General features: G+C 40.8%; 1 protein-coding gene across 1 annotated transcript in view; it reads left to right on the forward strand.

The window, feature by feature from the left end:
* CFAP299 (cilia and flagella associated protein 299) overlaps window positions 1–18,576 on the forward strand; it is a 731,227-nt gene extending 712,651 nt beyond the window's left edge. The window contains exon 6 of the mRNA XM_024993415.2: window positions 18,354–18,576. Within this exon, the coding sequence (XP_024849183.1) occupies window positions 18,354–18,425 (72 nt within the window). The 3' untranslated portion in view covers window positions 18,426–18,576. The remainder of the gene's footprint in view (window positions 1–18,353) is intronic.
* Window positions 18,577–18,860: the final 284 nt, after the last annotated feature.

Below are 18,860 nucleotides of genomic sequence, written 5' to 3' on the forward strand. Positions count from 1 at the left end.
GGCTGCAGTCACCATCTGCAGTGATTTTGGAGACCAAAAAATAAAGTCTGACCCTGTTTCCACTGTTTCCCCATCTATTTCCCATGAAGTGATGGGACCAGATGCCATGATCTTCGTTTTCTGAATGTTGAGCTTTAAGCCAACTTTTTCACTCTCCACTTTCACTTTCATCAAGAGGCCTTTTAGTTCCTCTTCACTTTCTACCATAACAGTAGTATCATCTGCATATCTGAGGTGATTGATATTTCTCCCGGCAATCTGGATTCCAGCTTGTGCATCTTCCAGTCCAGCGTTTCTCATGATGTACTGTGCATATAAGTTAAATAAGCAGGGTGACAATATAGAGCCTTGACGTACTCCTCTTCCTATTTGGAACCAGTCTGTTGTTCCATGTCCAGTTCTAACTGTTGCTTCCTGACCTGCATATAAGTTTCTCAAGAGGCAGGTCAGGTGGTCTGGTATTCCCATCTCTTTCAGAATTTTCCACAGTTTGTTGTGATCCACACAGTCAAAGGCTTTGGCATAGTCAATAAAGCAGAAATAGATGTTTTTCTGGAACTCTCTTGCTTTTTCCATGATCCAGCGGATGCTGGCAATTTGATCTCTGGTTCCTCTGCCTTTTCTAAAACCAGCTTGAACATCAGGAAGTTCACGGTTCATGTATTGCTGAAGCCTGGCTTGGAGAATCTTGAGCATTACTTTACTAGCATGTGAGATGAGTGCAATTGTGCAGTAGTTGGAGCATTCTTTGGCTTTGCCTTTCTTTGGGGCTGGAATGAGAATTGACCTTTTCCAGTCCTGTGGCCACTGCTGAGTTTTCCAAATTTGCTGGCATATTGAGTGAAGCACTTTCACAGCATCATCTTTCAGGATTTGAAATAGCTCAACTGGAATTCCAACACCTCCACTAGCTTTGCTTGTAGTGATGCTTTCTAAGGCCCACTTGACTTCACATTCCAGGATGTCTGTCTCTAGGTGAGTGATCACAGCATCGTGATTATCTTGGTCATGAAGATCTTTTTTAAGTATAGCTATTTCAAATATTTAAAATAATTCATATATTTAGATTGCTTCTATATTTATTCCCAACATTTAAGACACAAAAATTAATTATGTCATCAAAAGTAATTTTTATATTACCTTCTAAATTGAATGTGTGTGGTGTGTTAATCACTTCAGTAGTGTCCAACTCTTTGCAACCCCATGAACTGCCACCCACCAGACTCCTCAGTCCATGGGATTCTCCAGGCAAGAATACTGAGTGGATTGCTGTGCCCCTCTAGTCAATATCTCCAACAGTTTCTGCCAGTACAATTGTTGTCCAGCTAGAGAGATGGATTCCATGTTCTTCCTACTCCATCGTCATGTTAAGTGCGGATGTACTTTTGAGGCCCACACAGACAGCAGAAGGCTTGAAAAGAGTGACTGAGAAGGAGCGAAGTGCTCGGGGCCTGAGCTCCAGGCACTAAGAAGCCACATGCACCTTAGCATCCCCCAGTTAGCAGGCAGAAATGCTAGCAGGAACTCAGGGCACGTGATCTGCATCCCGCCAGCAGCACAGAGACTTAATTTAATGAACTGAATTTAATGACTGAATAAACTGTGGTGTTGGAGAAGACTCTTGAGAGTCCCTTGGACTGCAATGAGATCCAACCAGTCCATCCTAAAGGAAATCAGTCCTGGGTGTTCATTGGAAGGACTGATGTTGAAGCTGAAACTCCAATATTTTGGCCACCTGATGCAAGGAGTTGACTCATTTGAAAAAATCCTGATGCTGGGAAAGATTGAGGGCAGGAGGAGAAGGGGACGACAGAAGATGAGACGGTTGGATGGCATCACCGACTCAATGGACATGGATTTGGGTGGACTCCAGGAGTTAGTGATGGACAGGGAGGCCTGGGATGCTGTGGTTCATGGGGTTGCAAAGAGTCAGACCCGACTGAGTGACTGAATTGAACTGAACTGAACTGAACTGAATGTAATGATAGTAAGTATTGAACAGAGTATTTGTTTGCTGGGGATGCCATAACAAAATACCACAGACTGCATGGCTTAAACAATGAGAATTTATTTCTGACACTTCTAGAGACTGTAAGCCCAGGATCGAGGTATCAGAAAGTTTGGTTTCTTCTGAGACCTCTCTTCTTGGCTTGCATGTGCCGTGCTTCTTGCTGTTTCTTCACTCAGTCTTTCCTCTGTGCAGGCATCCCTGGTATCTCTCCACGTGTCAAAATTTCTTATTCTTGTGAGAACATCAGTCAGATTAGATTAGATTCCACTGTAATGGTGTCATTTTACCTCGGTACCACTTCAAAAGCTGTCTCTCAAAGTGCAATCATATTCTGAGGTACCGGGGTGGAGGAGGGAGGAACAGAACTTTAGACATGAATGTGAGCCCATAACGTGGGATGTGGACCACAAATACCCAGGACATTCTCAGGATTAGAAGCTCTGGGCCAGTGCAAAGCCAAGACTAGACTTCTGAGAGTTCCAATATCATGTCTCTTTTTTTTTCCTTTTTTAAATTTTTTAAAATTTAAATTTATTTATTTTAATTAGAGGCTAATTACTTTACAATATTGTATTGGTTTTGCCATACATCAACATGAATCCGCCACGGGTGTACACGTGTTCCCATGCAGCTGGCCTTGGATTCAGATGTCATGTTGCCTGATTTTGTAGCCTGATTTAAGTTTGCAGCAGCCACCCAGGTTGATTGATATTCAATGAATCTATGTAAGATTTCATCCATGTTCTGTTGCTCAATCGTGTCCAACTCTTTGCGGCCCCATGGACTATATAGTCCACCAGGCTCCTCTGTTCATGGAATTTTCAAGGCAAGAATACTAGAGTGGGTTGCCATTTCTTCCTCCAGGGGATCTTCCCGACCCAGGGATTGAACCCGCATCTCATGCATCTCCTGCATTAATAGGTGGATTCTTTACCGTTAAGTCACCTGGGAAGCCCCTATTTATATATACTTTATATCAACAGAGCCACAACTCCTATAAATTTTTAAATGACATGTCCTTGTGTTGAGCTTAGCTCTCACATCTTACCTTGCCCTGTGATCACAGTACTAAGGTCAAACTAACGCGACTACTGGGAATTGGAAACTCCTTCTATGAAAGTTCATTGAACTGACTTTAACCCAGGAAAGAAGAGACAGCGATTAGAGAGCTGTTACACATGAGTCCAGGGTTCACAAAGAAAGTAATTTTAACCTGAAGCTAATGGTCGAATGCAGGGCCAAGGAAAGGAACTATGTGAAATGTATATGAGCATCAGCAGAAGAATGGTGAGCCAAAGACATAGGACCAAAGAATGAACTAGCCGACAGAAAGGAAATGAAACCAGAAATTGAGCAATGCAATAAAGAGTAAAGAGCATTAAGAACCAGACTGTTTGGCAAGCTGATGTTGGTAATTGGCCAAATCACTTTATCTCTCCAGACTTTGGCTCTTGAAGGTCTCTTCAAAATCCAAAACATCTATGATTTCTCCTTGCTGTTTTTCTAATCTATTTATAGATTCCCTCAGCTGAACAGAATAGCCTTGCAAGTTAAGCATAATTTTCTCCAAGTGATAGTTTAAAGGCATTGTCCAAGACTGGTTGCAAGTGATGGCTATCCGATCTGAAGCTTTCTTGTAAAAACACTGAGCTGTCTCCTAGGATTAAAGAAAGGAATATGTCTGCATCGCAGGAATAATCATCATCATACACTGTCAGAAGTCCTGCTCTACCCCATTACTGTGTTGTTCTCTGTGCATCATATTCTCTTCCAACAGAACAGCCTCTCTGTTTCTCCGGGTGTGCACCTCTCACTCTCTCTCTCTCCCTCCACCCCCTTCTCTTCCTCCCTCTTTCCTTCCTTCCCTTCCCCCTTCTCTTTTTACCCAAGTCCAAAATCCCAGAGAAGGGAAACTTGACTCAGCATCAACCAGGAGCCCAGCACCACTAAAATTTAAAATCTAGGAAAGTCAGGCTATGCAGATTTATGTTCTCCTTTGGGCTTCCCTGGTGGCTCAGATGGTAAAAAAAATCTGCCTGCAATACAGGAGACCTGGGTTTGATCCCCTGGTTGGGAAAATCCCCCAGAGAAAGGAATGACTACTCACTCCAGTATTCTTGCCTGGAGAATTCCATGGCCAGAGGAGCCTGGTGGGCTACAGTCCATGGGGTCACAAAGAGTCAAAAACAACTGAGCACACTTTAACTACAACACTTAGTTAAAGTGTGTTTAACTAACACACTTTAATTACAACAACTATGACAGTCTTGTGAATGAATGAGAATCTTCAGAAAAGCACGTAGTTCTGACTAAACAATGCATCTAGTTCAATGGAGTAGAGAGTGTGAGTAGAAGAGAATAAAGGGAGAAGTCTGGGATACTAAAGTACTCAATCGTCCCTCATAAATCAGTCAGTAAAGAATCTGCCTGCAATGTAGGAGACCCAGTTTTGACTCCTGGGTCAGGAAGATCTCCTGGAGAAGGAAATGGCTACCCACTCCAGTATTCTTGCCTAGAGAATCCCATGGACAGAGGAGCCTGTCAGGCTACGGTCCATGGGGTCACAAGAGTCGGACATGACTTAGCAACTAAACCACCACCAAGGTACTCAGTCATTGGAGCAGCAATTCATTCTTCCTCTTTTACTGGTGGTGACAAAAGGAGGAAAAGCAGCAGTGACCATGTGACTGGATGGATACTCTTTCTGTGCAATTCCTACTTTATACTACAGTTTTTGTAAGATAAGAAAGTATATACTTAGAACTACCTGATCTTTGACCAGCATCCTCAAATTTTATTGTATTTCCCAGAATAGTATGATTTAAACAGTTAACAATAGCCAGAAACTATCTTAATCTCAAGGAAATTGAAAGAAAATGTCTACTTATTTAGGGCTTCCCTGGTGGCTCAGTAGGTAAAGCATCTGCCTGAAATGCAGACCTGGGTTCGATCCCTAGGTCGGGAAGATCCCTTGGAGAAGGAAATGGCAACTCATTCCAGCACTCTTGTCTGGAAAATTCCATGGATGGAGGAGCCTACTAGGCTACAGTTCATGGGGTCACAAAGAGTCGGACATGACTGGGCGATTTCACTTTCTGCTTATTTAATTATGAAGGACACAATGTAGGAGACCTGGGTTGGGAAGATCCCCTGGAGACTGGTTACCCACTCCAGTATTCTTGCTTGGAGAATTCCAAGGACAGGGAAGCCTAGGAGGCTAGAGTCCATAGGGTTGCATAGAGTTGGACATGGCTGAGCGACTAACACACACACACACACGCACACACACACACACACACACACACACTTGTTTTTTGTTTGTTTGGGTTTTTTTGCTTCTTGTGAGCCAGATACTCTTCCAGAGACACAATAATGAATAAGTGCTTCCTTCAATAAATTCATTAACTTGGATTAAAAAGGAATCTCAGGCACCTTCTGTTTTTATTTTTGCTGCTGATACTACTGCTATTATGAATTAATTTCCTCCTCATTACAGCTACCAAAAGATTGTTGTAGATGTGACATGAATTGGCCAAGACTTTCTAGAACCAATTAAGTCAAGAGGATGAAGATGCTGGTTTATTGAGAATACCACTAGGGAACTGTTTCCCAAAATATGTTCTGTAGCACACCAATCTTTTTACAGTATCTTCCAAAAGAAAAAATATTCTGTGGTCAAATAAGGCTGTGAAATTGCATACTGCAGATTTCTCCTCAAGACTCACAATGTGACATGTTATTGACTCTGAGAAGTTCCAAAATAAAGACAGCTCTGTAAGTTTGTTTAAGTTCCCACACAAATTGTCTACTGATCAACACGCCTCCATTTTCACCATCAAACACCTATTAGCATCTGAGTTACTTGAGGTTTTCTGTTGTTGTTTGGAAGCCACATAAACAAATCTCACACATTTAAGTGGAAATAGGAGTATACTAGAATCCAAGGAACAGTTGAAAGCCAAGACTCAGGAAAAAATAGAGGATTCTGAAAGCCTCTCTGTCAAATGCTGTCAGTAAATAAAGCAGAGGACCAACTACTTCCCAATCTCTGTCTGTCAGCCCTAAATTTCAGATTCTCAGGAGACGAAGCCTGATGAGCCATCAGAGGGCTGGGTGTCTACTACATCAGTCAGCAATGGTAAAGGTCAGATGGTAGACATACTACATGGAGCTCCATCCCTGAGTCTCAAGGGCTGTTTCTAGAGAGGGGGAGATTATCATGAGTTTGGAAGACACCCAAGAAATGTCTACTATGAAATCTCTTGAAATGAGAAGCTCGCATTGTTAAAAACCATTCATATGATGCTGACTCGATTTAATTTTAATATTTTAAATGGGGAGAAATATACTCCTATTCCTAATATTGCTTTGAGACTTAACCAGAAATGGATGTCAATATTTCCTTCCAAATGCAGTTTTGCCATCAACTGAAATTATTATTATAAATAAAATTGTTATACAGTGTGCTATGTATATATAAATTTTGATATGCTTTCCAGGTAACAATGCTCCTTGAATTATTTCTTCAGTAGACTATCCAAATTGCTTTGCTCATATATTATTTGAGATTTTTGCAACTCCCTTTATGAGAATGTTTCTGTGTATGTAGTTTTAGAATGTTTGTGTGTATGTAGTTTTATTTTCCTCCGTGCCAATAACACATTATTTATGGACACTGAATATTGAATTATATGTAATATTTTAATTAATATAATTTATTTTATTGGATTGGTTTGAGGTTTACAAAAAATTGAGGACAAAGTATAGTTTCCACTTCTTCTCCTCATACTTACACAACTTCCCTTGTTATTAACATCTTGCATTAATGTGCTATATTTGTTACAATTAATAAACCAAACTGAAAAATTACTAAGTCCATAGTTTATATTAGAGATCACTCTTTGTCCTGTTGTTCAATTCTGTGGGTTTTAACAAATGTATATCGTTTGTATCCATCATAACAGTTACCAAAGGAAATATCCAAATCAGTTCAGTTCAGTCGCTCAGTCATGTCTGACTCTTTGTGACCCCATGAATCGCAGTACGCCAGGCCGCCCTGTCCATCACCAACTCCGGGAGTTCACTCAGACTCACGTCCATCGAGTCAGTGATGCCATCTAGCCATCTCATCCTCTGTCGTCCCCTTCTCCTCCTGTCCCCAATCCCTCCTAGCATCAGAGTCTTTTCCAATGAGTCAACTCTTCGCATGAGGTGGCCAAAGAACTGGAGTTTCAACTTTAGCATCATTCCTTCCAAAGAAATCCCAGGGCTGATCTCCTTTAGAATGGACTGGTTGGATCTCCTTGCAGTCCAAGGGACTCTCAAGAGTCTTCTTCAACACCACAGTTCAAAAGCATCAATTCTTCTGCCCTCAGCTTTCTTCACAGTCCAACTCTCACATCCATACATAACTACTGAAAAACCATAGCCTTGACTAGACGGACCTTTGTTGGCAAAGTAATGCCTCTGCTTTTCAATATGCTATCTAGGTTGGTCATAACTTCCCTTCCAAGGCGTAACCGTCTTTTAATTTCATGGCTGCAGTCACCATCTGCAGTGATTTGGGAGCCCAGAAAAATAAAGTCTGATCCTGTTTCCACTGTTTCCCCATCTATTTCCCATGAAGTGATGGGACTGGATGCCATGATCTTCGTTTTCTGAATGTTGCGCTTTAAGCCAACTTTTTCACTCTTCACTTTTACTTTCATCAAGAGGTTTTTTAGTTTCTCTTCACTTTCTGCCATAACGGTGGTGTCATCTGCATATCTGAGATTACTGATATTTCTCCCGGCAATCTTGATTCCAGCTTGTGTTTCTTCCAGTCCAGCGTTTCTCATGATGTACTCTGCATAGAAGTTAAATAAGCAGGGTGACAATATAGAGCCTTGATGTACTCCTTTTCCTATTTGGAATCAGTCTGTTGTTCCATGTCCAGTTCTAACTGTTGCTTTATGATCTGCATATAAATTTCTCAAGAGGCAGGTCAGGTGGTCTGGTATTCCCATCTTTTTCAGAATTTTCCACAGTTTATTGTGATCCACACAGTCAAAGGCTTTGGCATAGTCAATAAAGCAGAAATAGATGTTTTTCTGGAACTCTCTTGCTTTTTCCATGATCCAGTGGATGTTGGCAATTTGATCTCTGGTTCCTCTGCCTTTTCTAAGACCAGCTTGAACATCTGGAAATTCATGGTTCACGTATTGCTGAAGCCTGGCTTGGAGAATTTTGAGCATTACTTTACTAGCGTGTGAGATGAGTGCAATTGTGTGGTAGTTTGAGCCTTCTTTGGCATTACCTTTCTTTGGGACTGGAATGAGAATTGACCTTTTCCAGTCCTGTGGCCACTGCTGAGTTTTCCAAATTTGCTGGCATATTGAGTGCAGCACATTCACAGCATCATCTTTCAGGATTTGAAAGATCTCAACTGGAATTCCATCACCTCCACTAGCTTTGTTCGTAGTGATGCTTTCTAAGGCCCACTTGACTTCACATTCCAGGATGTCTGGCTCTAGGTCACTGATTACACCATCATGATTATCTGGGTCATGAAGATCTTTTTTGTACAGTTCTTATGTGTATTCTTGTGTTGTTGGAAGAGGGTGTTTGTTATGACCAGTGCATTTTCTTGGAGAAACTCTGTTAGTCTTTGCCCTGCTTCATTCCATATTCCAAGGCCAAATTTACCTGTTACTCCAGGTGTTTCTTGACTTCCTACTTTTGCATTCCAGTCCCCTATAATGAAAAGGACATCTTTTTGGGGTGTTAGTTCTAAAAGGTCTTGTAGGTCTTCATAGAACTGTTCAACTTCAGCTTCTTCAGCATTACTGGTTGGGGCATAGACTTGGATTACTGTAATATTGAATGGTTTGCCTTGCAAACAAACAGAGATCATTCTGTCGTTTTTGAGATTGCATCCAAGTACTGCATTTTGAACTCTTCTGTTGACCATAATGGCTACTCCATTTCTTCTGAGGGATTCCTGCCTGAAGTAGTAGGTATAATGGTCATCTGAGTTAAATTCACCCATTCCAGTCCAGTTCGCTGATTGCTAGAATGTCGACATTCACTCTTGCCATCTCTTGTTTGACCACTTCCAATTTGCCTTGATTCATGGACCTGACATTCCAGGTTCCTATGCAATATTGCTCTTTACAGCATCAGACCTTGCTTCTATCACCAGTCACATCCACAGCTGGGTATTGTTTTTGCTTTGGCTCCATCCCTTCATTCTTTCTGGAGTTATTTCTCCACTGATCTCCAGTAGCATATTGGGCACCTACTGACCTGGGGAGTTTCTCTTTCAGTATCCCATCATTTTGCCTTTTCATACTGTTCATGGGGTTCTCAAGGCAAGAATACTGAAGTGGTTTGCCATTCCCTTCTCCAGTGGACCACATTCTGTCAGATCTCGCCACCATGACCTGCCCATTTTGGGTTGCCCCACGGGCATGGCTTAGTTTCATTGAGTTAGACAAGGCTGTGGTCCTAGTGTGATTAGATTGTCTAGTTTTCTGTGAGTATGGTTTCAGTGTGTCTGCCCTCTGATGCCCTCTTGCAACGCCTACCATCTTACTTGGGTTTCTCTTACCTTGGGCGTGGGGTATCTCTTCATGGGTGCTCCAGCAAAGCGCAGCCATTGCTCCTTACCTTGGACGAAGGGTATCTCCTCACTGCCACCCTTCCTGACCTTCAATGTGGGATAGCTCCTCTAGGCCCTCCTGCACCCGCACAGCCACGGCTCCTTGGACGTGGGGTTGGTCTTCCCGGCCACCGCCCCTGGCCTCCAGTGTGGGAGCGTGGGGTAGCTCCTCCTGCCCACCGCCCCTGGCCTCAGGCTTAGGAACGTGGGTTATCTCCTCCCGGCCGCCGCCCCTGACCTCGGACGCTGGGTATCTCCTCTCAGCCGCCCCCCCGACCTTGGACGTGGGGTAACTCCTCTTGGTCGCCGCCCTTCAGGCATGGGGTCCTCCTGGCTTCTGCCCCTGACCTCGGACGTGGGGTGGCTCCTCTCAACCACGCTTAGTGCTCCGGTCGCAGCCGCATGCACTGCAACAACACAAGAGAAGACTCCAGCCAAAGATGGAGAAGCTCTATACAGTCAGCAAAAACAAGACCAGGAGCTGACTGTGGCTCAGACCATGAACTCCTTATTGCCAAATTCAGACTTAAATTGAAGAAAGTAGGGAAAACCACTAGACCATTCAGGTATGACCTAAATCAAATCCCTTATGATTATACGGTGGAAGTGAGAAATAGATTTAAGGGCCTAGATCTGATAGATAGAGTGCCTGATGAACTATGGATGGAGGTTCGTGACATTGTACAGGAGACAGGGATCAAGACCATCCCCAAGGAAAAGAAATGCAAAAAAGCAAAATGGCTGTCTGGGGAGGCCTTACAAATAGCTGTGAAAAGAAGAGAAGTGAAAAGCAAGGGAGAAAAGGAAAGATATAAACATCTGAATGCAGAGTTCCAAAGAATAGCAAGAAGAGATAAGAAAGCCTTCTTCAGCAATCAATGCAAAGAAATAGAGGAAAACAACAGAATGGGAAAGACTAGAGATCTCTTCAAGAAAATTAGATATACCAAAGGAAAGTTTCATGCAAAGATGAGCTCGATAAAGGACAGAAATGGTATGGACCTAACAGAAGCAGAAGATATAAAGAAGAGGTGGCAAGAATACACAAAAGAACTGTACAAAAAAGATCTTCACGACCCAGATAATCACCATGGTGTGATCACTCACCTAGAGCCAGACATCCTGGAATGTGAAGTCAAGTGGGCCTTAGAAAGCATCACTATGAACAAACCTAGTGGAGGTGATAGAATTCCAGTTGAGCTATTCCAAATCCTGAAAGATGATGCTGTGAAAGTGCTGCACTCAATATGCCAGCAAATTTGGAAAACTCAGCAGTGGCCACAGGACTGGAAAAGGTCAGTTTTCATCCCAATCCCAAAGAAAGGCAATACCAAAGAAGGCTCAAACTACCGCACAATTGTACTCATCTCACATGCTAGTAAAGTAATGCTCAAAATTCTCCAAGCCAGGCTTCAGCATTATGTGAACTGTGAACTTGCTGATGTTCAAGCTGGTCTTAGAAAAGGCAGAGGAACCAGAGATCAAATTGCCAACATCCACTGGATCATGGAAAAAGCAAGAGAGTTCCAGAAAAACATCTATTTCTGCTTTATTGACTATGCCAAAGCCTTTGACTGTGTGGATCACAATAAACTGTGGAAAATTCTGAAAGAGATGGGAATACCAGACCGCCTGATCTGCCTCTTGAGAAATTTGTATGCAGGTCAGGAAGCAACAGTTAGAACTGGACATGGAACAACAGACTGGTTCCAAATAGGAAAAGGAGTACGTCAAGGCTGTATATTGTCACCCTGTTTATTTAATTTCTATGCAGAGTACATCATGAGAAATGCTGGACTGGAAGAAATACAAGCTGGAATCAAGATTGCCGGGAGAAATATCAATAATCTCAGATATGCAGATGACACCACCGTTATGGCAGAAAGTGAAGAGAAACTAAAAAACCTCTTGATGAAAGTAAAAGTGAAGAGTGAAAAAGTTGGCTTAAAGCGCAACATTCAGAAAACAAAGATCATGGCATCCAGTCCCATCACTTCATGGGAAATAGATGGGGAAACAGTGGAAACAGGATCAGACTTTATTTTTCTGGGCTCCAAAATCACTACAGATGGTGACTGCAGCCATGAAATTAAAAGATGCTTACTCCTTGGAAGGAAAGTCATGACCAACCTAGATAGCATATTGAAAAGCAGAGACACTACTTTGCCAACAAAGGTCCGTCTAGTCAAGGCTATGGTTTTTCCTGTGGTCATGTATGGATGTGAGAGTTGGACTGTGAAGAAGGCTGAGTGCCTAAGAATTGATGCTTTTGAACTGTGGTGTTGGAGAAGACTCTTAAGAGTCCCTTGGACTGCAAGGAGATCCAATCAGTCCATTCTAAAGGAGATCAGCCCTGGGATTTCTTTGGAAGGAATGATGCTAAAGTTGAAACTCCAGTCCTTTGGCCACCTCATGTGAAGAGTTGACTCATTGGAAAAGACTCTGATGCTGGGAGGGATTGAGGGCAGGAGGAGAAGGGGATGACAGAGGATGAGATGGCTGGATGGCATCACTGACTCGATGGACATGAGTCTGAGTGAACTCCCGGAGTTGGTGATGGACAGGGAGGCCTGGCGTGCTGCGATTCACGGGGTCGCAAAGAGTTGGACATGACTGAGCGACTGATCTGATCTGTGTATTCTTGCCACCTCTTCCTGATATCTTCTGCTTGATCCCTGAGGGAGGCTTTCTTATCTCTTCTTGCTATTCTTTGGAACTCTGCATTCAGATGCCTATATCTTTCCTTTTCTCCTTTGCTTTTCACTTCTCTTCTTTTCACAGCTATTTGTAAGGCCTCTCCAGACAGCCATTTTGCTTTTTTGCATTTCTTTTCCATGGGGATGGTCTTAATCCCTGTCTCCTGTACAACCTCATGAACCTCATTCCATAGTTCATCAGGCACTCTATCTATCAGATCTAGGCCCTTAAATCTATTTCTCACTTCCATTGTATAATTATAAAGGATTTGATTTGGGTCATACCTGAATGGTCTAGTGGTTTTCCCTACTTTCTTCAATTTCAGTCTGAATTTGGCAATAAGGAGTTCATGGTCTGAGCCACAGTCAGCTCCTGGTCTTGTTTTTGCTGACTGTATAGAGCTTCTCCATCTGTGGTTGCAAAGAATATAATTAATCTGATTTTGGTGTTGACCATCTGCTGATGTCCATGTGTAGAGTCTTCTCTCGTGTTGTTGGAAGAGGCTGTTTGCTATGACCAGTGCATTTTCTTGGAAAAACTCTATTAGTCTTTGCCCTGCTTCATTCCGTATTCCAAAGCCAAATTTACCTGTTACTCCAGGTGTTTCTTGACTTCCTACTTTTGCATTCCAGTCCCCTATAATGAAAAGCACATCTTTTTGGGGTGTTAGTTCTAAAAGGTCTTGTAGATCTTCATAGAACCATTCAACTTCAGCTTCTTCAGCATTACTGGTTGGGGCATAGACTTGGATTACTGTAATAATGAATGGTTTGCCTTGCAAATGAACAGAGATCATTCTGTCGTTTTTGAGATTGCATCCAAGTACTGCATTTCGGACTCTTTTGTTGACCATGATGGCTACTCCATTTCTTTTGAGGGATTCCTGCCTGAAGTAGTAGGTATAATGGTCATCTGAGTTAAATTCACCCATTCCAGTTCGCTGATTGCTAGAATGTCGACATTCACTCTTGCCATCTCTTGTTTGACCACTTCTAATTTGCCTTGATTCATGGACCTGACATTTCAGGTTCCTATGCAATGTTGCTCTTTACAGCATCAGACCTTGCTTCTATCACCAGTCACATCCACAGCTGGGTATTGTTTTTGCTTTGGCTCCATCCCTTCATTCTTTCTGGAGTTATTTCTCCACTGATCTCTAGTAGCATATTGGGCACCTACTGACCTGGGGAGTTTCTCTTTCAGTATCCCATCATTTTGCCTTTTCATACTGTTCATGGGGTTCTCAAGGCAAGAATACTGAAGTGGTTTGCCATTCCCTTCTCCAGTGGACCACATTCTGTCAGATCTCGCCACCATGACCTGCCCATTTTGGGTTGCCCCACAGGCATAGCTTAGTTTCATTGAGTTAGACAAGGCCAAATATCAAGACTTAAATATTCCCTGAGCTTCCCTGGTGGCTCAGTGGCAAAGAATCCATCTAACAATGCAGGAAACATTGGTTGAATCCCTCAGTAGGGAATGGCAACTCACTCCAGTATTCTCGCCTGGAAAATTCCATGGACAGAGGAGCCTGGTGGATTATAATCCATATGTGCATGTTCAATAGCTCCACTGTGTCCGACTCTGTGTTGACCCTATAGACTCTAACCCCCCAGGCTCCTCTGTCCACGGAATTTTCCAGGCAAGAATACTGGAGTGCCATTTCTCCAGGGGATCTTCCTGATCCATGGATAAAACCCAGGTTTCCCACATTGGCAAATGGAATCTTTATCACTAAGCCACCAGGGAAGTCTGGGCTACTGTCCATGAGGTTGCAAAAGAGTCAGACAAGACTTGATGACTAAACAACAAGTAGAGTCTGTGCTCCACCTAACTCACCCCTCCGTATCTAGCTCCTTTAACCTCTGGCAACCACTCATCTTTCTACTATATCTATAGTTTTGCCTTTTCCAGAATATCATATCATAGAAATCATAGCCTTTTCAAACTGACTCATTTTGCTTAGCAATTTGCATCTCATTTTCCTCCATGTCTCTTCCATGGCTTGAGAGCTCATTTCTTTTCAGTGCTAGGTAATAGTACATTGTCTGGATTTACCACAATTTATTTATCCACTCACCTATTGAAGGACATCTTGGTAGCTTCCACATTTTGGCAGTTAAGACATAAAGCTGCTATAGATATCTGTGTGCAGGTTTTTGTGTGGACATATGTTTTCAACTCATTTGAGTATATGTCTAGCAATGTGTTTTCTGGATCATATACTATGTTTAGCTTTGTAGGAAACTGTCAAACTGTCTACCAAAGTGACTATGCCACCAGCAGTGAATGGCAGTGCCTATTGTTCTATATCATTGTTAACATTTGGTGTTGTCAGTGTTTGGATTGTAGCCTTTCTAGCAAGTACAGATGGCTCAGTGGGTAAAGAATCCATCTGCAATGCAGGAGATGCAGGAGACACAGGTTCAGTCCTTGGATCACAAAGATCCCCTGGAGGGGTGCATGGCAACCCACTCCAATATTCTTGCCTGGAGAGTCTCATGGACAGAGGAGCCTGGCGGGTTACAGTCCATAGGGTCGCAAAGAGTCAGACATGACTGAAGTGACTGCGTTTATATGCATTAATGTAATAGTATCTAATTGTTGCTTTAATTTGCAATTTCCTAATAATGTGTGATGTTGAGCACCTTTTCATATGCTTATTTTCCATCTGTATATCTTCTTTGGTGAAATATTTGTTCAAATATTTTGCCTGTTTTTTAATGAGGCTGTTTTCTTATTGCTGCATTTTAAGTGTTCTTTGCTTATTTTGGATACAAGTCCTTTATAAGAAATGCTTAGCAAATTTTTTTCCCCGTAATCTGTGGCTTTTCTTTTCACTCTCTTAAAGTATATAATAGAGTTTTTTCAACTATCTTTAAAAGACTCTTTAAAAATCAAAGCTGGCTTTTTCCATACTTGAGAAAAGATTTTATGTAGAATTTGGATTATCTTTTTTTTAAGTTTGACATAATTCTCAATAATAAAACCACATGGCTCAAAGCTTTTCAGAAGAAAAAAAATTGATTATTTCTTATAAGAGAAATAAGAGAAAATAATGTTTTTTATTTCTTGAACCAACTTGAATGTTAAATTTGTCTCAGAAGTAATCTACTCCATTGAAATTTCCTAACATATTTTCATAAAATAGTATATAATGTCTTTGTAGTTTATTTCCTCTATACTTTTTTGTGTTATCAAATATCTAATTCCTATTTTTAAAATTTGTGTTTTATCTTTTCTCTTAATTGTATTTATAAGCTATTTGGTTTTAAAGGACTACCATGTTATTTTTTAATTGATTGTGATGCTGATTAATTTGATTTTTATTCTTCATCACATCCTTTTTTATGCCGTTTTACAAGTGATCTGTTTTTATCCAAACTCTTTGAGTTGCCCTTAGTCATTTTTTTATTTCTGTTTTTTTTTTTGTTTTTGTTTTTGTTTTTTTTAAATAATGAATGCTTTTAACACAAAATCTTTCCTTGTGCTTTGGCCACAATCAACAAAATTTGAGAATTCATGTTCTCATTTTTCTTATTTTCTAAGTACTCCATACTTGTAGATTTGTATTTGTCTTTAGCCTAAAATTTTTATGGGATTCTTTTTAAATTTCATTGTAAACCTAATTATTTGTATCTAAGGTTGTGAACACAATTTGTCATTTTATTGCAGTGTTGTAGAAGAACCTTCCCTTTATGGTTCCTACTTGGGAGATTTTATTGATATTTTATTTGCAAGTTCACTTACAGTTATTTTATTTTTTTAGTTTAGTGCTCCACAGATGGTTGAAAAAACTGAGTATTGTTTTAATACATATTTAAACTGTATTAGTGTATTACCAAGTACCTATATCTCTTATTTTATCTGTATCTTTGTATATGTATATATCAATATTTATGTATGAATATATATATTTTGGCCCATCAGAGGCTAACAGAGATATAACCAAGCTGTCTAATAAAAATAGTGTTTATTATTCTTTTAAATCTAAATGCTGCTGCTAAGTCACTTCAGTCATGTCCAACTCTGTGCGACCCCAGAGTCGGCAGCCCACCAGGCTCCCCCATCCCTGGAATTCTCCAGGCAAGAACACTGGAGTGGGTTGCCATTTCCTTCTCCAATGCATGAAAGTGAAAAGTGAAAGTGAAGTTGCTCAGTCATTTCCGACTCCTAGCGACCCCATGGACTGCAGCCTACCAGGCTCCTCCATCCATGGGATTTTCCAGGCAAGAGTACTGGAGTGGGGTGCCATTGCCTTCTCCATTTAAATCTAAATGTTTTTGCTTAATTTTGAAAGTCTTCCTTTGCTATTCTTCATGGCATTGTCAGAATGGATTACACCTTTACTAAAAGAAAAGAACCTTCATTTTCCTTTTTCTATCACCCAAACTATTTTTTTTTCCTGAAATTTAAACTACCGACCCTACTTTATATCTGTATTGATTTGTCTGATAAATAAGAGTCCAATTGATTATGACTCTCAACATTTTTCATCCTTTTGTATGAAAGTATGTATTCTGTATGTATTCTGAAAGTATAAGCCTATACTCTGCTGTTTAAGTTACTTCAGACACGTCTGACTCTTTGAGACCCCATGGACTGTAGCCCGCCAGGCTTCTCTGTCCATAGGTGTCTCTAGGCAAGAATACTGGAGTGGGTTGCCATTCCCTTCTCCAGGGGATCTTCCCAACCCAGGGATCGAACCCATGTCTCTTAAGTCTCTTACATTGGCAGGCAGGTTCTTTATCACTAGCACTACCTGTGAGCCCTTACTATTATCATTTTAATATAGTTTCTCTTTCAAACTTAAAATCAGTTTTGTAGCAATATTTATGATAGATATTCTCTATTCCGTTCTTAAGGTGCTTGAGTGTCCCTTTATAATGCTTCAGTCCCTTTATAAGGTAAAATCTCTAGTCTTAAATTGTAATATTATTAAGTAATTTAATGTTTTTATTCCAAAATTATTTTCTCATAGCAAGGAAACTGAAAAGTAGAAAACTGGAAGTCAAGTCCCCTCACAGATCAGGGGTAAATCTTCCTTGGTGCCTCAGATGGTGAAGAATCTGCGTGTAAAACAGGAGACCCAGGTTCAATCCCTAAGTCAGGAAAATCCCCTGGAGAAGGGAATGGCTACCCACTTCAGTGGAGAATTCCACTGAATTCTTACCTGGAGAATTCCATGGAGGGAGGAGACTGGTGGGTTACTGTCCATGGGGTCGCAAAGAATTGGACACTAGGACTAAGGGACTTATACTTTCACTTTCAGGATGAAGTAAGTTAGATGCCTGGGTTTGAAATTTAAGGAGATACTTAATCTCAGGTGCTTCCTTCAACCTGTAATGTAGGTGCCTCATTCACCAAGATCTTGTTTTCTTATATTCACTCCAGTACAGAGAAGACACTACTGCTGATGTTTTCCTGTCACTCTTTCCAGGAAAGTGTTTGTGGTTGTATGTGTATGTGTGTATTTTCCTAAACATTGATACTTAGGATCATTGCTAGACCACTCCTCATTGCTTCACACTTAGAATGAGGGTCACCCACTCACTTCAATAAATATTAATTAAAACACCTACTGTTCTAAGCATTTCATTGTTGTTGTTCTTGTGTAGTCGCTAAGTTCATGTCCAACTCTTTGCAACCCATGGACTCTAGCCTGGCAAGCTCCTCTGTCCATGGGATTTACCAGGCAAGAATACTGGATTGGGTTGCCATTTCCTTCTGCAGGAGGTCTTCTTGACCCAGGTATTGAACTCCAGTCTCCTGCATTGGCTGGCATGTTCTTTACCTCTGACCCACCAGGGAAGCCTGTTCTGGGCATTTACACAATACAAAGACAATGAACACGAACATGCTTCAGTCTTCCTAAGTATTGCATGCTATTCCATTGGATAGATGCACCAGAATGGTTTTAACCAGTCTGGTATTGATGATATTTAAGTATTTGTTGTCACAAACTATACTTTTGTTAACATCCTTTTTCATGTATTTTTCTGCCAGGAAGTGAATATACCTGTAGGAGAAACGCCTGAACATAGAACTGCTGAGTCAAAAGGTGTGTCTAATTGTTGATAGGTATCATCAAATTGCCACCCCCAAATGTTACTCTAATTCATAACCCTAAAGTGTAGATGAACAGTAAGATGCACTGATAATACATCTTAGCAATCTTTTCATTATTTGCATCTCTAAAAGGTAAATATTTGTTTTCCATTGTAATTTTAAGTTGTATTTCTTTAATCATGAGTGAGTTTAAACATATTTTTATGTATTTATTGAATACTTTTATGTGTTTTTGCATTTTTGCCTACATCTTATTTTTATGTTCTTTATTTTCTAGTTTATTTGGGAAACTTTGGGCTATATGAAGAATTTTTTTTTTTTCTGAAAAATGCAATGCAAATGTTTTTCTCACTTTTTTTTTATTTTCTGTGGTAACATTTGTTGTGCAAAAGGATTTAATTTTTTAGTAGTCAATTTCAATTGTGCTTAGCTTTCATATTTCGT

Source organism: Bos taurus, chromosome 6 (genome assembly GCF_002263795.3).
Source record: "Bos taurus isolate L1 Dominette 01449 registration number 42190680 breed Hereford chromosome 6, ARS-UCD2.0, whole genome shotgun sequence".
NCBI classification, from domain to species: Eukaryota; Metazoa; Chordata; class Mammalia; order Artiodactyla; family Bovidae; genus Bos; species Bos taurus.